Raw genomic sequence first — 27,807 nt, forward strand, 5'->3', positions numbered from 1 at the left:
GGGGCCTGTGGGGATTGTGTTCTCAATGACTGTCAGGGAAAACTTCTCCTGCCTAGACTGAGTTCAGCTTCCTCCCCCAGCACTGTGTTGTTAGAGGGAGGCTTGTAAGGCCCTCTGACTGAGTCCTGGTGTGCACAGGGGGAGGAGGGTCCTTGGTGGCTCTGGAGGGTGTGTTCCTGGCCTCACACGTCTTTGAATTCATTTGGGTCATGGTCACCACAGCGGCCCAGGGCTGGGTCCCGGTTGTGATTGCAGGGTGTGGCATGGCCTCTAGAGAAGATTCTGGAAGGTGAGCTGTCTCTTCTCTGTGTAGTGGCCCTAACCTGTTGGGGTCACACCTGCAGGCCTGTGGGTGGGAGCAGGGCGGCCTGCGTGTGGCCGGGGAGCGGGGAGCCGGGCGGGGCTGTGCTGGCGGCAGTCCCCACGTGCACGGCTCAGCGCCTCAGCTGCACCTTGAGACGCCTAGCCAGGGTCTGTGTCGTTCCCTGGGTTTCCAGGGGAGACCAGGCTCCTCACTGCCCTGTGAGGGGCGCCACATGGGTCAGGGGAACGTGGCGGCTCTCTGCTGGGTGCAGGTCCTTGGGGAGGCAACTTCTGGGAGTCGCCATGTGGGTGTTGGGGCCCCGCCATACCACCAGTGCCCCACTCAAGGTTCCCACACCTGGCACCCTGCACAGTCCTCCACGTGTGGCCATGGGGCCTGAGGCTACGCGTGAGAGGCAGCTAGTGGTGCCATTTGGCACTGCAGGTGGATGGTGTGGCCGTCCTGCTTTTCGTTCAAGCCCCAGTGTGTGGACTGCCCAGCTCTGGGCTGGTTTCCTGTTAGCCCATGCCCTCCCCCCATCCACCATTCTAGCTGAGTGTCCATCTGCAAAGCAAAAGCAATGCTGGGGTGGTGATGGGAACGTGTGGTCTCTAGAGGGAAGGATCCTGTGGGGCCGTAAGTGCCAATGACACGGGCTGTCATCTGGCCCCAGTTCCCTGGTCACATGGCAGAAGCCTCGGTGAGTCCAGATGACGTGCCTTTTGCTCTGCACTTGGACTCAGGACGTGGGTTGAGCCAGCAGGACTCAACCCCGTGCGTGTTGGGGGCCCGCCTTCTAGAGGGCGGGGTTCTAGGGGACAAGTGGGCCCCAGAGTTCCTTCCTGGAGAGTAACCCTGCTGAGCTCAGGCAGGGTGACCCCAGCCACAGGTGGGGTGCAGGGTCCCTCCAGATGGAGGGTGTCACGGGAGAGTAGTCCTGAGCTAGGAGGGGGGCAAGGGCCTGCACGGGTGGGGAGGGGAGGGCCTGGGGCCGCAGCAGTGTCCCTTCTGGGCTCAGGCTGATGTTGGGCCAGTCCCGTGGACCAGGAGTGGGTCTGGGGACTTGTGAATGTGAGAGCGTGGGAGCCGACAGGAATCTTTGGGAGCCTTTGTGCTTTGACCAGTTTATTTGCCATCTGTTCACCGGGGCTGTGCTGCACAGCGCCTGGGCACCCCCTCCCCAGGGTGAGCTTTGTCGGCAGGCAGGTGGGGTGCTCCTCCCCCTTTGATTCCCTCTGTGTGCCGTGACCTGTGTCTCTCCCCGATCCTCTGCTCGGGGGCCCGCCCTCCCCAGGAGCCCCTTCTGGACGGCCTCCCTTGCTGTTGTCACCCCGGGTCCTGGTCCCAGCAGGACTGGAGGCTGTGTGCACGAGCAGTGAGCGTGGCAGGCAGTTCCCTGTGTGGCCCCAGAGGCCAGCCAGTCCAGTGCAGCCTGCTGGGTCCAGTTGGAGTCTGCAGGACCCCCGCCCGCACCCCCTTCAGGGGCCCAGGGCTCTCGGAGGCCACGGCTGTGCCTTGGAAGGGGCTCTGGGGCCCAGCGTGTCTGGGCGGTTTTGTGGACACAGCTCTAGTCTCCGCAGGGCCGGCGGCGGCAGGCACAGCTGCTGAACACGTGCACTGTCAGTGTCAGCTGCCGCCCCCGCCCTGCAGGGTCCGCGCAGGGCAGCAGGAGTGGCTTCTCGGAGGAGCTGACAGGGTGGCAGCAGCTGCAGGTGCTGGCCACTTGCATGGTGTTGGTGTTGAAGCTGCAGAGGAACGGTGGTGGAAGTGTGCGTCAGGGCGGCCGCCTCGGGGTGCCCCTCCCGGGCCTCAGAGAGGTGGGCGCCAGGACCCCAGCCTGGGCCTTCAGGGAGGGGCTGGCTCCTGTTTCTGAGCTCCCCCGCCCCCAGCTGGTGTGGCGCAGGCAGGTGTGTGTGTGGGAGCCGGGGTGACCTGACGGGGTGGCACGCTGCTGGGGTGGCACGCTGCTGGGCTGGGAGCTCTCGGTGGATCTTGCCTAGCTTCCGTGAGAAGTGCCTCTGTCGGGCAGGGTGGGCTCCCAGCCCACGACCCGGACAGACACTGCCCAGGGCCGATGGCTCACCTGGCTGAGGAGGTGCAGACACCCTCGCAGCGGGTCACCGTGATGTTGGCCGTGCACCCCTGGTAGGTGACTTCTTCCTCAGACTCCTTCACGCTGCAGGCCCCTGGGCGCGGAGAGGCGGGTGTCAGCCGGCGACCCCGGGGCGCGGCCTCTGGGGGCTCCGCACCTGGCCCCTCGAGAGCGGGAGCTGGCATGCCTGCTCGAGGATGCGGCTTTCTAACCCCTTGTGTGGCACAGCGGGTGGTGCTGGCTCCGCCGAGGGGAGGCTGCCAGCTGCCTGACTGCTTCGATGATCTGCACGGGGCCACGTGGGCCCCTGCCCACACTGGTGTCTCCCCTGGGCCCCGGGCCGGCTCCCCTCGGCAGCCCCACCGAGGTCAGGCCGCACAGCTTTGCGTAGAAACAAAGCCGGATGTTAAGTCTCTTTCTCGTGTATTTTCTTACTGAAAATTGGCTGCACTGAGAGTCCCTCAAGGTCGAGGGTTTCTCAGAGGGTGAGGCGGATTCCAGCCCTGGGCGTGGCGGAGCCATGCTCAGCCCCCAGCCTCCCTTGCCACCTTCCCTCCCAGCCCAGCACCAACCTGTGGGCAGAGCTGTCTCTGGTCTGCTGGTCTCAGTACCTGTGAGAGGGGTGGGGGAGGTGTCAGTCTACCCCATGGGGACAGATGGTATCGCGAGGGCTCCCTGCAGTGGTCCGTGCTACTGGGGGTGGGGCGGGCTGTGGGCCCGGCTGTGAGCTCTGCCCTGCATCCATCCCAGTGGGCAGGCTGCACTGACAGCCTGTCTTGGGTGCCCATCAGAGAACTGCCAGTGTGGGACTTGGGTGAAAAAGGGAAGACTGGACAGTCTGTCTCGCCTTCCCACCTGCCCCCATGCGAGGCCTCCCTGTGGCTTCATGCCCTGCCTGCCTTGCTCTTCTGCTGGAGGTGGAGTGAGAGGCTTGGTGGAGACAGAGCTCTGGATGCTTCCCTGTGGTTCCCACTGCCCCCACTCCCCTCCCCTCGATCTCCTGCGCCTGCTCGTTCATCCCACGTTCTGCGTCTCCTCAGGGCAGCCTCTACCCTGTTCTTGTCCGACAAGAGAAAACGCTATTTTTCAGTGCCGTCCTGCAGTGGTGGAAGTCACGCTGGGGGAAGCCTGGGGCTGTGTGAGAGGAGTCTGGTCTGGGGGATGCATGCCAGGTGAGGAGAGGCAGCCTTGGAGGACGGGGCTCAGGCAGCTCTCGAGCAGGAAGGCACAGCAAAGCTGGGGGCACCTGCAGCACTGAGATCTAGGCCGGCGCCGGCCCTGGAGCACGGGCGCCCCAGCCGCTAGTTCAGTTCAGCCCCGGAAGGCACCTGAAGTGAGGTGTGCGTGTGCTTTCCGCAACCTGGGGGAGGCTGGCCAGGCTGGAGTTCACTGGGACCTGGCCAGGAAAGGCTGAGGAGAGGCCCAGAGGACAGGAAAGCAGCAGAGGACAAGATGGAGAGGGGGGTGGGGGTGTGATGCCGTCCTTCTAGACACCCCCAGGACACGGCTGAAGCACCAGAGCTCAGAGGCCTAGAGTGGCGCGCCAGGGCTGGTCAGAGGCTGTGGCTGTGGCTCCACCTTGTTATGCGTGACCCCAAGTCTGCTCATTGTCCTGTGCTGCATGACCATCCCTAGGCAGGGCAAGTGATGGCTTTAGGGGGAAGAAAGATGCACTTGCTGTGAGAACTGGACCAGCCTCTGTGGGTGCGGGCAAGGCGTGATGGGGTGCAGCAGAGGTTGGGAGAGAGGCGGCACCCATAGGGTCATCAGGAGGTGTGAGGGGATAAGAAAACGCGGGGATCCAATGGGAGCGACCCAGAGCGTTGTCCAGAGCGCAGAGACAAGGCTGAGAAGAGGTGTGCCCCGTGGGTCATGAGGTGGCTGCAGAGATGTCACTCACCTGCAGAGCTGGGAAGAGATGTGACAAGAGAGATGGACTGGCTCTCAGTGGACACAGACCCAGTGGTGGGAAAGAAGGAGCTTCCGTGTGCAGTGATGGAGCTGGTCAGGAACACGGTAGCCTGCGGCCCGGTAGTACTCGGCTGTCTGGTGGTGAGGTTGGTGGCTGGAGAACTTGGGATGGCTGTCACCCCCAGGGTGGAAGACAGGAGGCCGTGGGTGGGGGTTTGGGTGGTGAGAGAGGTGGACTGTGAGGTGGTGGACTGAGAGGATGGGACGGGGAGAGCGGGGCTGCTGACTGTGGTCCGGGGTGTAGACAGGACTGTGGAGCCCACAGTGGGGACCGGGGACAGGGTGGGAGACGAGGGCGGGGCGGGGGAGGACCTGCTGGGCGTGGCGGTGGCTTCCCAAGGGGGCCTGGTCGGCAGGGAGGCTGTTTGTGGTGCGGTCAGAGGTGCAGACGGGGAGGGACTGTGTGGAGCTGGACTAACGGGTGGGGCGCTGTGCGACGGGGAGACCGCAGAAGGTGACGGGGAGGACGGTGTGAAAGGAGCGGTGTTCGAGGGCGCGTGAGGAGGAGGGGACACAGAGGGTGGGGAGGAGGGGCGCGCGGTGGAGGAGGGAGCGGGGGTCTGTGCGGGAGTCGGCACAGAAGCAGAGGTGGGGGACGGGCTGTGGCCCGGGTTTGGAGAAGCTGGGGGAGATAGTGGAGTGCTGGGGCTGGAGTGCAGAGGCCGTGCCGTGCTGACCACGCTCTGGGTGTGCGTGGTCCCTGCTGTGGTCTTGGTGAGTGGCAGGGCTGTGGGTGTGGTGCTCCCTGCTGTCGCTGTTAACGGTGGCGGTAGGGATGTGGGTGCCGTGGGTGTGGCCGGGCTGTGTGTCAGTGGCGTTGGGGTGGAGTGGGTAGCGTGGGACCCAGTTGGGGTGATGATGTGGGGAGAGGTTGAAGTCACCGAGGAGGTAGCAGGTGTCGACACGTGGACGGGAAGGGTCTCTGGGTGTGATGGGGAGGGATGGGTGGTGGTGGTCCAGAAGGATGCTCCTGTCGACACAGCTGCTGTGTGAGAGGAGGTGTGGACAGAAAAGGTGGCAGTGGAGTGAGTGGTGAATGGACTGTGTGGCCCATTGGGAGTGGCTGTTGCAGTGTGTGTCACAGGTGTCCCCGTGCCTCTGCTGGTAGAGGCAAGGGAGACAGCAGTGAGTGGTGGAGAAGTGGTTACAGGGAGGAAGGCTGAAGTAGAGCGTGGTATCGGGGCTGCGGAGGTTGTTACTGTGCTGACCGAGTTTTGGGCTTGAGTGGTCCCTGTGGTGGTTTTGAGCAGTGGTGGGGTTTGGGATGTGGCCGTCTCTGTTGTGGTCGCTGTCAGGGGTGTGACTGAGGGTGTAGTGGTTGTCAGTGGTGTGACTGTGGGTGTGGTGGTCTCTGTCAGGGGTGTGGGTGTGGTGGTGGTTTTCAGTGGTGTGACTGTGGCTGTGGTGGTCTCTGTTGTGGTCTCTGTCAGGGGTGTGACTGAGGGTGTAGTGGTTGTCAGTGGTGTGACTGTGGGTGTGGTGGTCTCTGTCAGTGGTGTGGGTGTGGTGGTGGTTTTCAGTGGTGTGACTGTGGCTGTGGTGGTCTCTGTTGTGGTCTCTGTCAGGGGTGTGACTGAGGGTGTGGTGGTCTCTGTCAGGGGTATGGGTGTGGTGGTCTCTGTCAGTGGTGTGGGTGTGGTGGTGGTTTTCAGTGGTGTGACTGTGGGTGTGGTGGTTGTCAGTGGTGTGACTGAGGGTGTGGTGGTCTCTGTTGTGGTCTCTGTCAGTGGTGTGACTGTGGGTGTGGTGGTGGTTGTCAGTGGTGTGACTGTGGGTGTGGTGGTCTCTGTTGTGGTCTCTGTCAGTGGTGTGACTGTGGGTGTGGTGGTGGTTGTCAGTGGTGTGACTGTGGGTGTGGTGGTCTCTGTTGTGGTCTCTGTCAGTGGTGTGACTGTGGGTGTGGTGGTCTCTGTCAGTGGTGTGACTGTGGGTGTGGTGGTGGTTGTCAGTGGTGTGACTGTGGGTGTGGTGGTCTCTGTTGTGGTCTCTGTCAGTGGTGTGACTGTGGGTGTGGTGGTGGTTGTCAATGGTGTGACTGAGAGTGTGGTGGTCTCTGTTGTGGTCTCTGTCAGGGGTGTGGCTGTGGTTGTGGTGGTCTCTGTCAGTGGTGTGACTGAGGGTGTGGTGGTCTCTGTCAGGGGTGTGACTGTAGGTGTGGTGGTGGTTGTCAGTAGTGTGACTGTGGGTGTGGTGGTCTCTGTCAGGGGTGTGACTGAGGGTGTGGTGGTCTCTGTTGTGGTCTCTGTCAGGGGTATGACTGAGGGTGTGGTGGTGGTTGTCAGTGGTGTGACTGTGGTTGTGGTGATTGTCAGTGTGACTGTGGGTTTGGTGGTTGTCAGTGTTATGACTGTGGGTGTGATGGTCTCTGTCAGTGGTGTGACTGTGGGTGTGGTGGTCTCTGTTGTGGTCTCTGTCAGTGGTGTGACTGTGGGTGTGGTGGTCTCTGTTGTGGTCTCTGTCGGTGTGACTGTGGGTGTGGTGGTGGTTGTCAGTGGTGTGACTGTGGGTGTGGTGGTCTCTGTTGTAGTCTCTGTCAGTGGTGTGACTGTGGGTGTGGTGGTGGTTGTCAGTGGTGTGACTGTGGGTGTGGTGGTCTCTGTTGTCTCTGTCAGTGGTGTCACTGTGGGTGTGGTGGTGGTTGTCAGTGGTGTGACTGAGGGTGTGGTGGTCTCTGTTGTGGTCTCTGTCAGGGGTGTGGCTGTGGTTGTGGTGGTCTCTGTCAGTGGTGTGACTGATGGTGTGGTGGTCTCTGTCAGGGGTGTGACTGTAGGTGTGGTGGTGGTTGTCAGTAGTGTGACTGTGGGTGTGGTGGTCTCTGTCAGGGGTGTGACTGAGGGTGTGGTGGTGGTTGTCAGTGGTGTGACTGTGGTTGTGGTGATTGTCAGTGTGACTGTGGTTGTGGTGGTTGTCTGAGGTGTGACTGTGGTTGTGGTGGTCTCTGTTGTGGTCTCTGTCAGTGGTGTGACTGTGGGTGTGGTGGTGGTTGTCAATGGTGTGACTGAGGGTGTGGTGGTCTCTGTTGTGGTCTCTGTCAGTGGTGTGACTAAGGGTGTGGTGGTCTCTGTCAGGGGTGTGACTGAGGGTGTGGTGGTCTCTGTTGTGGTCTCTGTCAGTGGTGTGACTGTGGGTGTGGTGGTGGTTGTCAGTGGTGTGACTGTGGGTGTAGTGGTCTCTGTTGTCGTCTCTGTCAGTGGTGTGACTGTGGGTCTGGTGGTGGTTGTCAATGGTGTGACTGTGGGTGTGGTGGTCTCTGTCAGGGGTGTGGCTGTGGTTGTGGTGGTCTCTGTCAGTGGTGTGACTGAGGGTGTGGTGGTTGTTGTCAGTGGTGTGACTGTGGGTGTGGTGGTGGTTGTCAGTGGTGTGACTGTGGGTGTGGTGGTCTCTGTTGTGGTCTCTGTCAGTGGTGTCACTGTGGGTGTGGTGGTGGTTGTCAATGGTGTGACTAAGGGTGTGGTGGTCTCTGTTGTGGTCTCTGTCAGGGGTGTGGTTGTGGTGGTCTCTGTCAGTGGTGTGACTGATGGTGTGGTGGTCTCTGTCAGGGGTGTGACTGTAGGTGTGGTGGTGGTGGTTGTCAGTAGTGTGACTGTGGGTGTGGTGGTCTCTGTTGTGGTCTCTGTCAGTGGTGTGACTGTGGGTGTGGTGGTGGTTTTCAATGGTGTGACTGAGGGTGTGGTGGTCTCTGTTGTGGTCTCTGTCAGTGGTGTGGCTGTGGGTGTGGTGGTCTCTGTTGTGGTCTCTGTCAGTGGTGTGACTGTGGGTGTGGTGGTGGTTGTCAATGGTGTGACTGAGGGTGTGGTGGTCTCTGTTGTGGTCTCTGTCAGTGGTGTGGCTGTGGGTGTGGTGGTCTCTGTTGTGGTCTCTGTCAGTGGTGTGACTAAGGGTGTGGTGGTCTCTGTCAGGGGTGTGACTGAGGGTGTGGTGGTCTCTGTTGTGGTCTCTGTCAGTGGTGTGACTGTGGGTGTGGTGGTGGTTGTCAGTGGTGTGACTGTGGGTGTGGTGGTCTCTGTTGTCGTCTCTGTCAGTGGTGTGACTGTGGGTCTGGTGGTGGTTGTCAATGGTGTGACTGAAGGTGTGGTGGTCTCTGTCAGTGGTGTGACTGTGGGTGTGGTGGTGGTTGTCAGTGGTGTGACTGTGGGTGTGGTGATTGTCAGTGTGACTGTAGTTGTGGTGGTTGTCTGAGGTGTTACTGCGGTTGTGGTGGTCTCTGTTGTGGTCTCTGTCAGTGGTGTGGCTGTGGGTGTGGTGGTCTCTGTTGTGATCTCTGTCAGTGGTGTGACTGTGGGTGTGGTGGTGGTTGTCAATGGTGTGACTGAGGGTGTGGTGGTCTCTGTTGTGGTCTCTGTCAGGGGTGTGACTGAGGGTGTGGTGGTCTCTGTTGTGGTCTCTGTCAGTGGTGTGACTGTGGGTGTGGTGGTGGTTGTCAGTGGTGTGACTGTGGGTGTGGTGGTCTCTGTTGTGGTCTCTGTCAGTGGTGTGACTGTGGGTGTGGTGGTGGTTGTCAGTGGTGTGACTGAGGGTGTGGTGGTCTCTGTCAGTAGTGTGACTGTGGGTGTGGTGGTCTCTGTCAGGGGTGTGGCTGTGGTTGTGGTGGTCTCTGTCAGTGGTGTGACTGAGGGTGTCGTGGTCTCTGTTGTGGTCTCTGTCAGTGGTGTGACTGTGGGTGTGGTGGTGGTTGTCAGTGGTGTGACTGTGGGTGTGGTGGTCTCTGTTGTGGTCTCTGTCAGTGGTGTGACTGTGGGTGTGGTGGTGGTTGTCAATGGTGTGACTGTGGGTGTGGTGGTCTCTGTTGTGGTCTCTGTCAGTGGTGTGACTGTGGGTGTGGTGGTGGTTTTCAGTGGTGTGACTGTGGGTGTGGTGGTGTCTGTTGTGGTCTCTGTCAGTGGTGTGACTGTGGGTGTGGTGGTGGTTGTCAATGGTGTGACTGTGGGTGTGGTGGTCTCTGTTGTGGTCTCTGTCAGTTGTGTGACTGTGGGTGTGGTGGTGGTTGTCAGTGGTGTGACTGTGGGTGTGGTGGTGTCTGTTGTGGTCTCTGTCAGTGGTGTGACTGTGGGTGTGGTGGTGGTTGTCAATGGTGTGACTGAGGGTGTGGTGGTCTCTGTTGTGGTCTCTGTGAGTGGTGTGACTGAGGGTGTGGTGGTCTCTGTCAGGGGTGTGGCTGTGGTTGTGGTGGTCTCTGTCAGGGGTGTGACTGTAGGTGTGGTGGTGGTTGTCAGTAGTGTGACTGTGGGTGTGGTGGTCTCTGTCAGGGGTGTGACTGAGGGTGTGGTGGTCTCTGTTGTGGTCTCTGTCAGGGGTGTGGCTGTGGGTGTGGTGGTCTCTGTTGTGGTCTCTGTCAGTGGTTTGACTGTGGTTGTGATTGTCGGTGTGACTGTGGGTTTGGTGGTTGTCAGTGATATGACTGTGGTAGCGGTGGTCTCTGTCAGTAGTGTGACTGTGGGTGTGGTGGTGGTTGTCAGTGGTGTGACTGTGGGTGTGGTGGTTTTTGTGGTGGTTGTCAGAGGTGTTATTGTGGGTGTGGTGGTCTCTGTCAGTGGTGTGACTGTGGGTGTAGTGGTTTTTGTGGTGGTTGTCTGAGATGTGACTGTGGGTGTGGTAGTCTCTGTCAGTGGTGTGACTGTGGGTTTGGTGGTTGTCAGTGGTGTGACTGTGGGTGTGGTGGTCTCTGTCAGTGGTGTGGGTGTGGTGGTTGTCAGTGGTGTGACTGTGGGTGTGGTGGTTTTTGTGGTGGTTGTCAGAGGTGTGATTGTGGGTGTGGTGGTCTGTGTCAGTGGTGTGACTGTCGTTGTGGTGGTCTCTGTTGTGTTCTCTGTCAGTGGTGTGACTGTGGGTGTAGTGGTTTTTGTGGTGGTTGTCTGAGATGTGACTGTTGATGTGGTGGTTTCTGTCAGTGTTATGACTGTGGTTGTGGTGGTTGTCGGTGTGACTGTGGGTTTGGTGGTTGTCAGTGGTGTGACTGAGGGTGTGGTGGTCTCTGTCAGGGGTGTGACTGTGGGTGTGGTAGTGGTTGTCAGTGGTGTGTCTGAGGGTGTGGTGGTTTTTGTGGTGGTTGTCTGAGATGTGACTGTGGGTGTGGTGGTCTCTGTCAGTGGTGTGACTGTGGGTGTGGTGATCTCTGTCAGTGGTGTGGCTGTGGTGGTGGTTGTCAGTGGTGTGACTGTGGGTGTGGTGGTCTCTGTCAGTGATATGGCTGTGGGTGTGGTGGTCTCTGTTGTGGTCTCTGTCAGGGGTGTGACTGTGGGTGTGGTGTTTTTTGTGGTGGTTGTCAGAGGTGTTATTGTGGGTGTTGTGGTCTCTGTCAATGGTGTGACTGTGGGTGTAGTTGTTTTTGTGGTGGTTGTCAGTGATGTGACTGTGGGTGTGGTGGTCTCTGTCAGTGGCGTGGCTCTGGGTGTAGTGGTCCCTGTGGTGGTCTGTGTCAGTGGTGTGGTTGTGGGTGTGATGGTCTCTGTCAGTGGTATGACTGTCGGAATAGTGGTTTTTGTGGTGGTTGTCAGTGGTATGGTTGTGGTGGTCTCTGTCAGTGGTGTGACTGTGGGCGTAGTGAGTTTTGTGGTGGTTGTCAGATGTGTGACTCTGGGTGTGGTGGTATCTGACAGTGGTGTGACTGTGGGTGTGCTGGTCTCTGTCAGTGGCGTGGCTCTGGGTGTAGTGGTCCCTGTGGTGGTCTGTGTCAGTGGTGTGGTTGTGGGGGTCTCTGTCAGGGGTGTTACTGTGGGTGTGGTGGTCTTAGTCAGTGGTATGACTGTGGGTGTAGTGGTTTTTGTGGTGGTTGTCAGTGGAGTGGCTGTGGGTATGGTGGTCTCTGTCAGTGGTGTGGTTGTGCTGGTCTCTGTCAGTGGTGTGACTGTGGGTGTAGTGGTTCCTGTGGTGGTGGTTGTCAGTGGTGAGACTGTGGGTGTGGTGTTCTCTGTTGTCGTCTCTGTCAGGGATGTGGCTGTGGGTGTGGTGGTCTCCGTCAGTGGCGTGGCTCTGGGTGTAGTGGTCCCTGTGGTGATGGTTGTCAGTGGCGTGACTGTGTGTGTGGTGGTCTCTGTCAATGGCGTGGGTGTGGTGATGGTTGTCAGTGGTGTGGTTGTGGTGGTCTCTGTCAGGGGTGTGGCTGTGGGTGTGGTGGTCTCTGTCAGGGGTGTGGCTCTGGGTGTGCTTGTCCCTGTGGTGTTGGTTGTCAGTGGTGTGGCTGTGGGTGTGAGTACTGTCTCTGTTTCAGGGGTGTGTGCTGATGGAGGAGGGGTGCCTGTTGCCTTTGTGGTAGAGATAGTGGTATGGGACTTGGTCAGGGTGATGACATGGTGAGAAGTTGTCATCACCGAGGGGGTGGCTGATGTTGACACGTGGACTGGAAGGGTCTTTGGAGGTGATGGGGTTGGGTGGGGTGTGGCGGTCTGGAAGAGTGTTGCTGTGGGTGGAGCTGTTGTCTGGGATGTGGTGGGGACAGGGAGTGAAAGAGTGGTGCTGGAGTGGGCAGTGGGGGCGGGGTGTGGCCCGGTGAGGGTGGCTGTGGAGGGGGAAGTCGCTGTGCTGTGACTGGTGCTGCCCTCGGCCCGGGCGGTGGAGGCCGTTGGTTGCAGGCCCGTGTGTGCTGTGCTGGGCCCTGTGGTGCCCTCTGGTGGCCGTGGGGGCTCCGTGCGCTGTGTCTGCTGACTGGTGAGGGTTTCGGGGGTCCGTCGATGTGTTGAGGATGCTGTTGAAACAGGGGCGTCATTTCACCCCCTCCCCCTGGTTCCCTGCTGTGGGTTCGCCCACACCTTCCACACCGGCCTCCTCACTTGTGGCTCCAGTATACCTGCCGGGGTGCCCAGCAGCTTTCTGGTGACTCTTGTTCCTCTCCCAGCCCCCTGTCCCAGCACTGTCTGTGGGCCTTGTTGCACCCTGAATGCAGTGGGTTTTGGGGTCCCTCCCTAGCAGCCCTACTCTCAGGGTGGGCTCCTCTGTCCCGGCCTCAGGCAGGTGCTTCCTCTTCCCTCCTGCTCTCAGGGGAATGGGAAGTTGGTGGCCCTGCCCCCAAGCTGCGGCCTGTGCTTGGCTCAGGGGCCTTTGGGAGCCCTGGCACTCCCTCGGTGAGGGTGGCTGTGGGGGACGGCTGTGCGGGTCGGTGTCTGGGAGATGTGTGGAGAGGAGTGTACTGATCTGGCGGGCCACCCCCAGCTTAAGCCCATGGTCACAGGGGTCTCCTAAGGCCGCTCTCTTCCCCTGGCCCAGAAGCTCAGGCTGGGCACCGGGGCTGCCCCGTGGAGGCCCCTCTGCAGGGACAGGTGGTGGTGGCGTGCTTACTTGTGGGGTGCCCTGTGGCAGTTCCTGACGTTGCCAGGGTTGGCGAGGCTGCAGTTGTGCGTGCCGTGGTCCGAGCTGTGGACTGCGTGGCGGTGCTGAGGGAGGGCCCCGTGGGCCGTGTGGTGGCCCAGGTCACGGGAGGGCCCGTGGCTGTGGACCTTTGCGTGGCCGTGGGGGCCGGTGCGGACGTGGCCCGGGTGGTGACAGCAGAGGTGCTCCGAGGTGACTCTGCAGGGATGGTGCCTGGTGTCCCTTTAAGCCCCACCCACACGCCCCGGGTGCTTCCTCACTCACTGCCAGGCCCCCGCCTGGGCCTTACCTTCCGAGGAGATCACTGGTTGTGTCCGGGTGGTCGGGGCTGTCCCTGCCTGTGTGGATGAAGAGGCCGTAGCCGTGGCTGTGGCCGGGAAGCTTGGCGTCTGCGTGGGGGCCGTGGGTGTTGTTGGGGAGCCAAGCCCAGTGCTGGGGGTCAGCGTGGTGCTGGCCGTAGCCATGACTGGCGTGGTTTCTGTGGCAGGGGAGCCTGCGGGGGACACGTGTGCTGCTGTTGTGGGGTAGGCAGCTGCCCCCACATACCCTTGGGGAGGAGCCCTCTCTTCCCTGCTGGGCCCCCGAGCCCCTGGGCTGGGCAGGAGGCCCCGCAGTGCTCGGTGGCCGGGTGTTGAAGCCTGCCTGCCCTTCCCGTCTGACTGCTTCCCCCAGGCCCGGCCCAGGTGCCCCTGCCTCCCACACCGCATGCCCAGCTGTGGCCCCAGCAGACACAGACACAGGCGGGCTGGAGAGGAAGAGCCAGGAGAGCCCGGGGAAGAGCCTGTGTCACTGCGACCCCTCGTGTGTATGCAATCACCTGTTGTGGGTGCTGGCGTGGTGGGCGGCGGCACTGCAAGAGGGGGGCAGGTCAGGAGCGCTGCCTCCCTGCCCACCCTGCCCCCCACCCAGGGAGGCCCTGCAAAGCCTTGGGCTGTGTCCCCAGGGCCCGAGTTAGGAACCCGGGGGTTAGAGCTGCCACGGAGCCCCCCATCCTTCCCCCACCCCCCACGTCGGCATGGATGGGCCTGGCGGGACTGATGGGGCCGGCTGGATGCTGCCCCAGGGTCACTGTAGGTGGTGGTCAGTGCCCCCCACCTGCCTGTCGCTGAACCCAGAGGAGGTCCCTGCCCTGCACACACACTCCCCAGCAGGCCTGGATATGCCCTGCGACCAGAGGCTGGAAGAGTGGATGTTTGGTTGGGGGAGGCAAGGACTGATCCTTTTCCCTGTGTGTCTGGCTGTGTCCCAGGGACGGGGGCGCACAGGGGCTCGTCGGGAGCTCTGTGAGGGGTGGGGGCTTGCGGGCAGTGGCTGAGCTTACCACATGGCACACACGTCCCCTTGTCGTGATCGAAGTACTCATCCTGGGAGCAGTTGTAGCAGCCTGAGAGGTGCACGCAGAGGATGGCCAGGCCTCAGTGCCCAAGCCGGAAGCCCCCCTTCCCCTGGCCTTGGCCTTCCCGGAGGGCCTGTCAGGCTCCCTCCCATCAGGCCCCCTGCCGTCAGGCCCCCCGCCTGTCCGTGGTCCTGATGCTGCAGGCTGCCCTCCTCCCGTCTCTCGCACGCCCGGACCTTCGATGTTGTCCGGGACACTCTGTGGCCACGCAGGGCAGAGGCACGGCTGGTAGTGCCACGTGCAGTTGGCCTCCTGGGTGTACTGGAACTCGCCGCCCACCTGAGTGTGCGTGTTGTAGAAGTCGCAGTACACGGCTGGGGGGAGGGACACCATCAGTGGCAGAGCCGAGCTCAGGGTCCCCCCTCCGGGCTCAGGGTCCCTCAGGGCTCAGGGTCCCCCAGGGCTCAGTGTTCCCCCCGCCGGGCTTAGGGTCCCTCAGGACTCAGGATCGCCCTGGGCTCAGGGTCCCTCAGGGCTCAGTGTCCCCCCGCCCCCTGGGATCAGTGTCCCTCAGGGCTCAGGGTCCCCCCGGGCTCAGGGTCCCTCAGGGAATCAGTGTCCCTAAGTGTCCAGTGTCCCTCAGGGCTCAGGGTCCCCCCGGGCTCAGGGTCCCTCAGGGCTCAGGGTTTCTCAGGGCTCAGGGTCCCTCTGTAAGGCCTCCCTGGGCATGGCCCGCTGCCCATCCTGGAGAAGCGCCACAGCCGGGCAGCTCAGCCACAGCCCCGCAGAGGCTGGAGGGCCAGAGCAGGACTCACGGCAGAAGTCGGGGGACCGCCAGTCCACACACACGCCCTTGTCCACGCAGGCCTTGGCGTAGGCGGCCACAGCGTCACACAGGCACTCGCAGTCCCCGCCAGTGTCGCACGCACACGTGTCCTGCACGCAGGCCTCGTAGTAGGGCAGGCGGTAGACCTGTGGGCGGCCCTCGGGTCAGGTGGGGGCTGAGCTCGCCCCGCTGACCCGCCCCGACCAATTGGTGCTGGCGGGGCGGGGCGTGGGCGGGGCGTGGGCGGGGCGTGGGCGGGGCGGGCGGCCGGGGCGCGGCGGGGGCCCACCTGGCCGTGGCAGGCGGCGAAGGTTTGGCTGTTGATGATGCTGCACTTGCGCTCGGCCCAGGAGCGGCGGAAGGCGTTGAGGCTGCAGGGGTCCAGCGTGAAGGTGGTGTCGCCGCACAGCGGGCTCTCCTTCCAGGAGTTCACGAACTCCAGCTCGCTGGATGCCAAGTACTTGCTGCGTGTCTGGAAGTCGTCCTTCATATTCCCATTGTAGTTGCCACACAGGCCACAGAGGGGATCCTGCAGGAGCTGGTGTCAGGTGCTGGGCAGGCAGGGGCTCCGCACACCCCTAGGCCGCAGGGTGGGCAGCGGTACCTGGGAGGCGCGGGCGACCTTTATGAAGACGGTCATGTGCTTGTTCCAGGTGAGGGTCAGGTTGTATGCACTGCCAATGGTGATGTCCAGCACCAGGTACAGGGAACCAGCCTTGACCCTGAAGTGCACGCCGGGGTCCTCCCCGCTTACTGTGTAGTTGGCATCTGCCAGCACGATGGACAGGCCCTGGGGGACACAGCTGTCACCGGCTGCCTGTGTCCCGGGCAGCAGCTCAGTGCTGCGGGGCTCCCCCTCTCGGCCCGAGCTCTCCTAGCCTGGGGGCCTGCCCTCTAGGCCATCTTGGGAGAAGGTCCCAGGGCACCCTGGAATCTGCTGAGGGTCAGGCTTGGGGGAGACCCCTCCCCTCTGTACCGTTGTCCAGTTCTGGGGGACACTGCCGGCATGGTGTGGACATGGAGGTCAGGGGCAGAGGGTGGCAAGGGCCGTGAGTGGCTAGGCTCTGAGGCCCTAGGGCAGTTGGGGAGGCCGCCCGCTCGCTCACCCCCAGGAGGATCTTTATGGCCCGCGAGCAGGTGGCACCCGACTTTGCACACACGACGTTCTCTGTCAGGATCTTGAAGTTGGGCTGCGAGTCGCTGGCATTGCAGCCGTCCTGTGGGGAAGGGGTGTTGAGGAGCCGGCCCTGTGACCCCAGCCCCATGTGTGCCCCCGTGGCCTGGCGCACGCTCACCGTGACCAGGATGTACTCGCAGTTGCCATCGAACACGAAGCGCTGCCCGTCAAAGGTGACCACGTGGCCCTCCCCATAGAGGCTGCAGGTGGATGGGCAGTGGGAGCTCTGCTGGCAGGACCACGTCCCGTTCGAGCAGGTGCTGCAGGAGGAGCAGGGTGTCCTGGAGTTCGGGGGATGACCTGGGCACACGTGCCCCACAGGATCCTTGACCTTGTGGGCTGGTGGGGCCCCTGCCCGCCCAAGCACTTGACGACAGTTGGGCCACCAGGGTCTGCGGGCGGGGCTGCAGCTCACCAGCTCTTACAGTTGGTGTGGAGCTCAGCGCCCCGGGGATAGGAGACACCTGCAAACTCGCACGGGCACTCCTCGGGGGGCACGCACTGCCCGCTGGCGTTCTCGTAGAGCCCCTTGGCACAGACACAGCCAGGCTCACACTTCGTGGGCACCTGCAGGAGGAGGGTCAGTGGCCCCTGCAGGGTGGCCCCACTTGCTGCCGCTACAGCCCTGGGCCCTTCTGAGACCGCCCTCCACCGCGTTCTTCCCAGATCCCTCCCTGTGTGCACCCTGCTCTGGGCCTTCCCTGCTCCACCCCTAGGGGCTGGGCTGCTCTGGCCCCTTCCCAAGCAGCAGGGCTCTCAATCCTCAGGGAGCCCATAGAGGAGCATGCTCGGCAGCCAGGCTGTCGGTCACACGCATCATGAGACGGGTGGGATGGAGCATGGCCTGCCGTCTCTGAAGGGCCCGTGGGAATCTTCTCGTGGACCAAGAAGCTGCAGGACATCCACTGTGGGAGTGTCTGCCCCAGGGCGCTCCTGGCTTCCTCAAGCAGTGGGGTCTGCTTTCCAAGGAGCACCCTAACTCCACCCAGTCTTACGCAAGGGGTGCCAGTGGCCAGCATCTGACAGGTGGGGGCGCAGGCTGCCCCAAACTTGTCCTCCGAGGACTGGCTGCAGGACTGGAAGGTCTTTGGGGCCGAGCAGGTTGCTGCAGAAACAAGGGGCCCCGGGGTGAGGTGGACACAGAGGATCCAAGGCCCCCACAGTGCAGCTCCGCTAGCCTTGGTCACAGCCACATACCCAAAAGCATCTGAGGCCGCGCTGGACAGCTCAGCCGCCCGTTGACGCAGTGGCTGTGGGAGAGAGGCTGGGTGAGTGCCGCCTCGGCAGGGCTGCAGCCCTCTGGGCTGCCCTCTGGAGCCCTTGCTCACCAGACGACCCCGTTGACCATGGTGGACTGGTCGGCCAGGATGAACCCGTGGTTGTCCAGGAAGCAGGGGCACTGGGCCTTGCGTACACACTCGGTCTTGTGGTTCAGGTAGGTGCCCTCGGGGCAGTTGCAGCCGTCCACCGGCACAGTGCTGGGGTGGCACTCGGCCTCGCGGTCCGTCAGTGACAGACATGTGTGGTCACAGGCCTGGCTGTCATAGCTGAACGTCTGGTTGCCTGTACAGGGAATGCCTGCCGGGGGCCGGGGAACAAGAGGTGCTGGGGAGGTGGCCTCTGTGTCCGCCCCGCAGGCCCCGCCCACCCCATTGTGCCCACCGCCACAAGTCCCGCCCATCACACAGGCCCCGCCCACCCAGCAGTCTACCACGCAGACCCCGCCCACCACGCAAGCCCCGCCCACCCCGCTGTGCCCGCCCCATAGGCCCCGCCTACCCCGCTGTACCTGCCCCCTCAGGCCCCGCAGACACCGCCCACCCCACTGTGCCCACCGCCACAAGTCCCGCCCACCACACAGGCCCCGCCCACCACGCACTGCAGTTGTCCACGCTGCTCCTCCAGCCCTGCAGCAGGACGCCCCGTGAGGCGCACGCGAGCGCGTAGTCGCCGAGGGCAGCGCAGATGTGCAGGAAGGTCTCCTCGTAGTTGCAAGCCTGGTACATGCACCTCTGCGGGCAGGCAGTGGCCATGAGCGTCCGCCCGGAACCGCGAGAGTCTCCCCTGGGGCCCCTCCATGCCCACGGCCCCGCCCACCTTGTAGAAGGGCTTGGGGTCCACGGTGGCGTGGCAGTTCTCGAACACCGTGCCCTTCTTCACCAGCACCGCGCAGTGGGTCTCCGCACACACCTCTGGGGGGGCAGGTCAGCGTGGGTCAGCTGCCCGCTGGGGTCTCCTGCCTACCCCGCCCCTCCTGGGCAACACTCACTGTTGAGCTGGCTCATGGAGCAGGGGTCGGTCTCACGCTCCAGCGCAGCAGGGCAGTTCCCCGCCCGCCAGGAGTCCACGAAGAGCGAGGCAGTGCCCTCGGCGATGCCCATGCTTGTGGTGAAATCGTCTGTCGTGTCCCCGTTGAAGTTGCCGCAGAGCCCTGAGCCGGTGGCGAGGGTGGGTGGCCCGTGCTCCTTCCTGTCCTGCCCTGTGCTCCCCAAGGCCCCCTCCTCCCCTAACCACACTGGGAGGGCCAGCTGTGGTGCTGGATGGGCTGGGTCAGTGCCAGGCTCTGCGGGGCACTCCTCCTCTGGGGTGGCCAGGCTGGGCGGGGAGGGGCCTCTGGGCCAGCCCTGGGCAGACTGGGGTGGGACTCACCTCTGGTCTGGCCTCTGAACTGGGGACCGACGGTGATGTACAGCTGGAACACGGGCCACAGCTGGATCACGAGCTCCAGCCCGAAGGTGGTGACCATCTGGAGGTGGGTGGATGTCTGCCTGAAGACCGTGATGTTTCCTGAGGGGACAGGGGCCTCAGCGGGTGGCCTGCTTTGGGACCCAGCTCAGTGAGGCCCCGGGTGCCAGGTGGGGCTGGAGACATACGGGTCTTGTATGGCAGCCACTTGGTGTCGCCATTGTTGGTAACCACCTCGTCCTGAGAAATCACAATTTTGTCCTGGGGGAAGGAGGCCTGAGTTACAGGGGGCCGGGAGCAGGGGAAACCCCCACCTCGTGAGGACCAGGCAGGGTGAAGCGGGAGCTGGGGTGCGTCTGCCTGGGGCCCCAGGTGGGCGCAGGTGGGGTGGCCTCACCTGGCTGGACTTGTAGATGACAGCGACCAGGGAGGTCTCTGAGTGTGAGTACCCAGACTTGTCGAACACAGCCATGAGCGAGCTGCCGTCAGGGAGCTGGGGGCTCTAGGGGAGGGTGGCTCAGGTCAGGCCCCAGGGTGCTCACGGTGTCCCTCGACCTGTGGCGGGGCCCCTGGTGGAGGTGTGTCCTACCTGGACAAGGACGTAGGTGCAGGTGCCATGGAAGCGGTAGGGCCTGGCGTCGAACGTGGTGACGAAGGAGCCACCCTCCAGGGCACAGCGCCGTGGGCAGGGCCGCTCCTCACACTCCCAGTGGCCCCCTGAGCACCGGCTATGGGTGACAGGCGTGACCCAGCGTCCGCCAGTGTCCCCCCACTGGCCTGCGCGCCCTCTCCCGTGGCCCAGCACTCACCAGGTCTGGCAGGCAGCTGTTGTGACCTCCCCGGGGGCATAGACCACCCCGCTGAGCATGCAGGGGCACTGGGACTCGGGCACGCAGCTGTGGTTTTTGGAGATGTCATCCAGAACCATCCCTGCAGGAGAGGGGCTTCCTGGGGCTGCAGCTGGGGGACCCCTCCCTCGCCTGTGGGGGCATGGGAGAGCCCCTACCCTTGGCCTTGCCCCCTCCCTGGGTGCTGCCCCCTGGGCGGCAGGCCTTGCCCCTGCCACCGCCTCGCTCCCCGAGGGTGAGGACTGGCCCCGGGCGCAGTGAGGCAGAGAATTCCCTGGGGCAAGTCCCAGCGGAGCGTCTGCGGCCACAGGTCCTGGCTCCCAGCCTGGGGTGGGCGGGTGGAGGCCCAGCTCTGGGCTCCTCTCGGGGGTCCGGGGAGGGTGGTGCCCTCACCTTCAGGGCAGAAGCAGCCGAAGGCGCAGAAGCTGGAGCAGCTGTGCTGTGGGTTGGAGCAGGTCTGCACGCAGGCCTCGCCGCACTCCCGGTACACCTGGTTGGCCGGGCACTGGCCCACAGCTGCAGGTCGAGTGGCCCTGTGAGAGGGGCCCCCGGCCTGACCCCCCACCACCTGCCCTGACCCTCTCTGCTCGCTCCCCGGCACTCACAGCAGAGGTTGGGGCCCCGCCAGCTGCTGACGGGCTGGCCAGCCATGCTGCACTGGCGTGAGTACTCGGACAGCGTGGCGCAGCTGCAGTTGTGCCGGCCGGGCTGGACGCACGCGGCCATGTCCACCTGGCAGCTCAGCAGGAAGGGATCCTGGGGCACAGTGCACTTGGGCGCCACCAGGGTCAGCAGTTGCAGGCAGGTCTGGGCCTGGGCACAGGGCCATGCAGGGTCATGGGGGCCAAGGCACATTCCCCACCACACACATGCCCTGTGAGGCTGGGGTGTTGCCGGCCTGGGTCCCCGTCAGACCCCATGGGCCGGCCCCACCCCAGCGGTAGGCCCCCCACCTCCGACCCCGGGAGTCCAGCCCTGCCGCCTCACACACATGCTCTGCCTGCAGGAGCTGGGGGCTGGGGATGGCCTCGTAGGCGCAGATCTCGTTGGGGTCGTCCAGCTTCTGGAGGGCAGCGTACTTGTGGGGCTCCAGCAGTTGGCCTGGGGGAGGCAGGGCGGGGTCAGCACCCTGGTTGCCAGGCCACAGGGAGGCCGCCAGCCCTCACCTACCGTCCTCGCTCAGAAACTCGTTGGTCTTCTCGCCGTCGAAGTTCCCACACAGCCCGCACATCCTGCCCATGTACTTCCTCTCCACCAGGACCTGCAGGGGTGGGCACCGCCGTCGGGGGGGTGGGGAGGGGCACAGGGCCCCGGCGCCCCCCAGGAGCTACTCACGCCTGCTCCAGGGGCACAGTACCCCTCACAGGGCGGGACCCAGGCCTGCCCCCCGGCTCCTCCCTGGGAACCCATTTCTCACTGGCTCATCCTCGAGCCCCTTTAAAGCCCAGGCTCCCCAGCCCGGCCCCCGACCCCTGCTGACGCCCTTACCATGAGGTGGGCACCGGGACCCCACATGACCACCAGCTCCATCTCCAGCTGCTTGGCCGTCAGCCGCACGCTCTGTCCGAAGGGTGTGATCTGGAGCCCGTTGCTGGTGTGGGGCAGGCTGACGACCCTGCAGGGCAACCGTGGTCAGCGCTGCCCCCGGGCCCCCAGCTGCCCCTCCTGGCTCTCCGGCCTACCCCAGGTCCTTGACAGTGATGACTGCGTCCTGTACGCTGACCGCAGAGGCCCCCAGCTCCACGATGATGCGGGAGATGTTCCCACCAGGCCCTCGCCTTAGCTGGACGCTGAAGGTGGAGGGGGCGTCCTTGCAGACGGCCGCAAAGATGTAGTTGCAGGTCCCCGAGAAGTCATACGTGTGACCGTCGAAGGTGGAGAAGTGGCCAGCCCCCCAGGTGGAGCACTGGCCCCTGTTGTCTGGAGCTGCAGAGAGGGTGGGGTCTTGGAGCCCTGCGTCCTCCCAGCTGGCAGAGAAGCTCTGGGGTCCTGGGGAGCCCACACTGGAGACGAGAGTCCTCCCAGTCTCCAGGCGCCCCCTGGGGTGGGCGGGGAAAGGGGCCCACATCTCCATGCCCACCCAGCTCTGGGCTGGGTCTGCCTTACGGGAGTGTGGGCCTCTGTTGCGGCTGAGCTCTGGGACGTGAAGTGGCAGCTTAGCCCGCATTCAGCAGGACCCCTGCCTCCTCGGCAGGATGACCTCATCTCCCCCGGGGGAGGGGTGGGCTGGGGTCTCCTTTCGCAGAGGCTCCAGACCACACTCCCCCTGTAGCCAGGCTGTGGCCCCGTGCCCTGGGCAGTTCCTCAGGACGCGGGGCTGCCTGTGAGCCTCACCTGTCTGTGGGTTGTCCTTTGCCCTGTGGAGCCCTGGGGGCACCAAGGAGCTGTCCTCCAGACCTGGGAGGACAGGGCCCCCTGTCAGCATGCAGCCGCCCACATCTGGGGGTGAGGTCCCAGTGCTGGTGGGTGGCAGGGTCATCTGAGTGCACCCCGGGGTCCTGTCCCTGCCCCGCCCGCTGTGCCCCCTGCCTTGGGGTGCGCGGGTTCCTGGCCACACCGACTCCCCAGTCCCAGCGTGGTGGCTGCCCACATTGTCCCTCTGGGTGACACCAGGAGCAGGCCTGTCTGCCTGATGGCCACAGGGTCCCCAGCCAGCCGAAGGGGTGGTGACTGGCCCCCTTCCCCTGCAGTGCCCACCACGCGGGGGTTCCTCTGGCGCCTCTTCTTGGCTCACCACCAGCCCCCACAATGCCTGGAGCCATGTCTGCTGTGCCAGCCTGGACGGCCCGTGGGGCTGGCACACACGCTGTTCCTCCTGCACGCTTGGTGGCCTTTCCTGCACTGCCCGTTCTGGTTGGCCCGGGCACCACTCAGAGGCCTCCATCCTGGCGTCCCTGGCCCCCAGACCCCGAGGTTGGAGCCGGTGCTTCCGGGCCTCTGGTTCAGGAAGGCAGGGCCTCCCTCTCACCTCCTCTGGGGCCAGCGCTTAGAGACCCTTTCCTGCCCCCACCCCACCGCGTTTGCAGCCCAAACCCCCACGGCTCCAAAGCCACGCCCCTCACCACCCCTGCGTCCTACACCCACCCTGGCTGGCTCCTGGAGTCTCCCTCCCCCTGGTTCTGGGCCCAGGTCTGAGGGTCCCCAGGGCATGGAATGGGCCTAGGGAGGCAGTCTTGGCTGGGCAGGGGTCCTGGGTGCTCAGAGCCACCCCTGGTGAGAAAGTGGTGCCTGGGGGGTGGGGAAGGGGCTTCGTGGGAGGTAAGGGGTAGAATGGGCCCAGGGCTACCCACTTGCCTTGCGGCCTGCCCCCGGGCCGGGCACCTCTCCCTAGCTCCACACTGAGGTTGGAGGGGCCCTGGGGCTGCCAAGGGGCACAGCGGGGCAGGAGCTAAGGAGGTAGGCTTCCTCCTGGCTCGAGACTGGGCTCTGGGTCAGGCCTGGTCAGCCAACAGGAAGGGCTTCCCCTGGCCATGGGGTGACCGCTCTGGGCTGACCCCTTCTGAGGGGTGCTTGGCTGAGGGGCCTGGGGGAGGAAGAGGGGGACCTGTGTCCCCACGGCCTGACGTGGGTGGGGCGGCCCTTCCAGTCCCCACTTCTTTGATCCTCACATTGGCCACGCAGGGGAGTGTCGCCCACTTTACAGACCGGGAAACCGAGGCCCAGAGCCCCCCTCGGGCTTGCTGTTCACAGCCAGGACTCCCCAGAGTCTTTTGACTTCAGTGCCCACAAGGCCCCCTGCACGCCCTCTGGCTGCCCCTGGGGACCCCAGAGGCCTCTCAGGACCCAGGGCCCGGTGGGGAGTGCCAATGCCAGGCTTCAGGCACTGAGGCCCCACCTCTGTCCCCTGCCCATCACACCTGCGTCCCGAGGGACCCCTGCCCCCCGACTCGTGTGGACATGTGGGCCTTGGCCAGCAGGGCGGCCTCGGAGCAGGGAAAGGCTGCTCTGGCCTGTCAGTCATCTCCTGGTCATCACCGACCACGTGGCCTGCCTGCCTCCTGCCGGGTCTCTGAGGCGAGAAGGCCTGGAGATGCTCCCACGCGGAGGGGCCCTCGAGGGGTCTGGCACTCCGGTGCCCGCGGGCCCCCACTCACCAGCGCCGAGCAGGGCCCACACGCAGGAGAGGAGCAGCAGCAGCCGTAGCCCAAGCATGGCGCGAGGCGGGAGCGGTCACTGCTGGACCCGCACCTCCACGGGGGACACTGCGGCTGGCTGCACCTGTGCGGTCCGAGCGGGTGCCTGGCGCCTTATGTAGGGCGAGACCTGCCCACCACGCCCGCCGAGCCCCACGTTCCGTCCCCCAACGCCACGGCCGGCCGGGCGCCACGGCGGCCAAACAGGATCTCCGGCGCTGCTTTATCAGGACGTGGCCTTTAGAAAATTCTTGAGCGGGCAGCAGGCCCATAATTACTCACCCCTGGGCCGGGGGCTGGCCACACCCTCTGGGGTCCCGCAAACAGCTCCGGTGCTTACTCGATCTGCGGTTGCCAGGAGTCTCCCGGGGTCACTGCAGGGAGTCAGCCCGGCACCTTCAGCCACACTGAGAGGAGCGTGTCTGGGGCGTGTTGGGGGAGATGCTGGGCTCCCCTCTAGGGCTCTGCTGGGGGGGGCTCCTGGGGGGCTTCATTCTCACCTGGACCCTTGTCCCTGAAATGGCGCCAGTCTTCTGGGCCCACCCCCACCTGGGAGGAATGGACCCATGGAGGGACCTCCAGAGGTCAACCCCCGCCCTTGGTGTTCCCAGGTGGGGGGTTATCGTGCAGCCGGCCTGGGGCTCAGATGAACACCTCCCTGGAGGTCTTAGGAGCTTGTGGGGCCACCCCACCTTCCCAGTGTGGGGACCCTGGTTGACCAGCTCACCCCTGGAAACTGCCTTCTTGGCTGGCCTCCCGGGACCCTGGTCGTGCAGCGCCCACACGCTCTGAGCTGCTGACTTCAGGCACGGGGAGGCAAGGTGGGCTCAGGGCTGCCCATCTGGGCGCATCTCGGGGGGGGTCCAAGGCCAGCCCTGGGTGCTCGGCTCCTTCAGGCATAGGAGCAGAGGCTATGCCCACACCCCCTGCATGGGGCAGAGGATGTGGCTCCTGCAGGAGCAGGAAGCGGGGCAGGGGGCGGCGCTGGTGGGCATTTGTCCATGGGCAGTTCACACTCCAGCCCACGAGGGGTCAGGGTGAGGGTCAGCTGAGGGTCACGGTCAGGGGAAGGCGAGGGCCAGGGCGAGGGGAGGGTTGGGACACAGGTGTTCAGAATCCTGCAGCTTCTCCAAGGTCCCCAGCTCTGAGTAAGGGCCGGGGGGCCGGCATGGAGGGAGCGCCCCACTTCCTGAGGGATTTCTGCCCACAGGGACTTGGGGCGCTGAGGCCCGGCTCCTTCCACAGAGGATCTGTGTCTGGGACCTCCCCACACCTCTCAGAGCACAGCCTGGCCGCCTGCTCCCAGCTCACAAGTACAGAAGCTGTGTGTGCTTGCCTAAAGAAATTTCAGTTTTGTAGAATAAAGGCCGGGGGATGGGCAGGCGGGACGTTCTCTATCGTCTCTCCCTGCTGCTCTCCCCTAGGTCAGGGGTCCCAGGCCTAGGGGTGCGTGGGCCCAGGTGGGCAGGGACCTGCCCTGGAAACTCCGTGGCTGTCCCTGCAGGCGGGGTGCTGCTGAGAGCCGCCTTTGTTCTGGGGGTGACTGGGTGCCCTTGGCCGTCGACCATGCTTTGCCGGGGGCCTCGGTGGGGGGCTGCTCTGAGTGAAGGCTCAGGGCAGGCTGACAGGTGGGCGCTGGGGTTCCTCAGGGGCAGGGGGGTGGGTGGGCCTTCCCTCAGGCCTCTACCTAGTGGGGGCTCCAGGAGGGCGCATGCACCCAGATAAGGGGCTGCAGGGAAGCAGGGCTCTGACGGCCATCGGACCACCGCCCACCGGTCGACCCGGGGCCTGGGTGCCACCCAGGGTGGGCAGCGTGAGGCTCCAGAGGGAGCTGCGGGGGCTGCCCCTCCCCCGGACCCCCTGCAGCTGGGGCTGCAGTGGAATCGAGCCCCAAACCCTTCTCTCTCCCGACTCAAGTTCCGTCCCCCTGCCTGGACCCTCCTGGGGCCCCTGAGCTCCTCCATCAATTGGGTCGCGTGCCCACCTGCCGTCCCACTCTAGCAGGCGCCTGGCCACAGGGCCTTGGCACTGGCTGCCCGAGCTTCCCACACGCGGCCCCAGGTGCCCATCCCCACCCCGTCCCCATTCCGTCCAGACTGCACCCTGCACATTGGGTGCAGCTGCGTCTCCCAGCAGGCCGCTCGCCCAGGGCCCCCCACATGCTCTGTGTGTCCCAGTGCCTGGAGGGGGCCCACACCTTGGTCTCGGGCCAGGGAGAGGGTGGTGCTTGTGGCAGACATGGGGTCCGCTTGTTGGGGTCCAGGGTCACCTCCCAGCAGCCCGAGGGGTGCAGACGTCACCAGCCGGATGTCTGGTTGGATGTTAGTGGGTTGCAGTCTGCTGCGCCCGGGGCCTGGACTACAGAGGCCCGTGTGTGTGCACTTGTGATTCGGTCTGAGTTTCCTGGAAAAGTCACACGTGTGGTCCAGGATCTGTCACTGCACGTGGCCCAGGCCCTGAAGTGAGTGAACGGCTCTGGCCTTTCAGCACGGCTGGTGCCCAGGTCCTGCTCTGTCCCGGAGATGGGGGCGTGGGGGGGCTTGGGAGGGGTTTCCCTCTCTGCACACGGGAAATCACAGAGCAGGACATTGTTGTCGCTGCCCTGGGGTGCGGGAATGTGCTGAGCAAACAGCACGGAGATAAGCCTGTGTGTGGCTGTCTTGCCAGTGTTCCCGACGGCCTGCCTGCAGGCCTCGAAACAGAGCCCCAGACAAGCGGGCGATTGTCCGCTGCGGAGCCCTGCCTCACAGCCGCCACCCTGGCCTCCTGGCTCAGTTGGGAGGGTGGGCACCGACCCCTAGGCCGCGGCTCCCCAGAGTTGGGGCCGAGGGCCCGGGTGAGGACTCTGTACTCACTGCCTGTGGATGCTTCTAGAGGCTCCCTTTGGGGCCGCGTGTCATGCTGGCGGCCATGAGGCTCGAGGGTGGTGGCTTCAGCACAGCTGAATTTCGGTCCGGAGGGGTCGGCCTTGTGGTGCCTGCGCCCTGGCCTGTTTGTGAACTGGCTGGGTGGCAGAGGGGGCCATGATGACCCGGAGCGCTGGGGGGCTGGGCGTTCGCATAGGGCCAGCGACCTTGCGCTGAGCCGGGGGCAATGTTGCGACTGCCCTGGACCTGGGTGTCGAGGCCAGGGGTGAGCAGCCACTGGCTGAGTCTTTCCCAGGAGAGCGGTGAGGCCATGAGTGGCCGTGGGACCAGGACCCTCCGCGGCCTGAGAGGGGACGCTGGGGAGACGTGCCTACCTGGAGACCCTGGTCCCAGAGTGGCCCGAGCAGAGGCTTCTCGAGGGACATCTGCCGGGGCAGAGTCGCCTGCCCTCCCCTGCCTGCCCCACCCTGGCGTCCTGTGTGTGGCCAGCTGGGCAGGTGCCCCCCACTGTGGTTGGAGCCTACAACTCCTTCCTGGAGACCCCCACCTGTAGCCAGCAGGGAGCAGCTGCATGAGGCTTGGGAGAGGCTCGGGCCCTCCCTGTCACTCTTGGCCGCCTCACCCGTGGCTGTCTGGCCTCCTGTCCACTCCCTGGCCGGCCTGCTTCGAGACCCCCACCCTCAGCTACTGGGGTGTGCCCTGTAGCCGGCAGTGGTGGGGCCAGTGAGCCAGGAGGGGCTGGGAGGGGCCTCTAGAGAGGATGCTGCAAGGGGCTGGGGTGGGCGTTCCTCCTGGGGGCCCGGGGCCTCCCTGCTGGCCCCCAGCACTGCCTTTGGGCCCCAGTTCTTTCTGCAGATTCCTGGCCCCGAATTTGGGGTGGGTGTGGACCCTGTAGGGCAGCCCCAGGGCTGCCTGTGGCCCCCAGCTCCTTCACGGCGCCATCAGATGGACCGAACCTCATGTCCATGGAGGGGGTGAGGTGTAGGACTGGCCTTGGCACTGGGTAGGGGGCCCTGGGGAGGGGGACACCACTGCTTGAGCCCATGGCGGCCTGTGGAACTGTGTCCCTGAACAGGCTCACTGCCAACCCCTGCCGGCTGGGCCTGGGCTCCTTCGTGTCCGTTTTAGCACCTGGCCTGGCTGGGGCCTCACCAGGGACCAGGGAGGCTTAGTGGCACATTGAGCCAAGGGGGGCTGGGAAAGCGGGCCTGGGGCTGGGTGCCCACCCACTGCCCAAGCAGCCCTGCAGGAGGGGCCCTGGCCGCCT

General features: G+C 64.3%; 1 protein-coding gene across 1 annotated transcript; it reads right to left on the bottom strand.

Moving 5' to 3' along the window:
* Positions 1 to 1,871: 1,871 nt before the first annotated feature.
* Positions 1,872 to 23,692, bottom strand: MUC6 (mucin 6, oligomeric mucus/gel-forming). The gene is made up of 32 exons (XM_088832035.1): positions 23,635 to 23,692; positions 21,875 to 21,937; positions 21,223 to 21,466; positions 21,029 to 21,155; positions 20,711 to 20,801; positions 20,532 to 20,641; positions 20,146 to 20,353; positions 19,934 to 20,056; positions 19,502 to 19,622; positions 19,282 to 19,420; positions 19,090 to 19,194; positions 18,881 to 18,953; positions 18,657 to 18,794; positions 18,277 to 18,438; positions 18,105 to 18,199; positions 17,887 to 18,019; positions 17,336 to 17,585; positions 17,205 to 17,257; positions 17,003 to 17,112; positions 16,423 to 16,574; positions 16,126 to 16,267; positions 15,937 to 16,047; positions 15,435 to 15,620; positions 15,120 to 15,359; positions 14,820 to 14,976; positions 14,241 to 14,378; positions 13,990 to 14,052; positions 13,486 to 13,518; positions 12,958 to 13,161; positions 12,639 to 12,866; positions 2,388 to 2,538; positions 1,872 to 2,049 (listed from the first exon to the last, which is right to left on the bottom strand). The coding sequence occupies exons 1-32, from the start codon at positions 23,690 to 23,692 to the stop codon at positions 1,872 to 1,874; spliced, it is 4,386 nt and encodes a 1,461-aa protein (XP_088688161.1).
* Positions 23,693 to 27,807: the final 4,115 nt, after the last annotated feature.

The sequence above is a fragment of the Moschus berezovskii genome, chromosome 25 (genome assembly GCF_049115385.1).
Source record: "Moschus berezovskii isolate FMDL1 chromosome 25, NW_MosBer_1.0, whole genome shotgun sequence".
NCBI lineage: Eukaryota > Metazoa > Chordata > Mammalia > Artiodactyla > Moschidae > Moschus > Moschus berezovskii.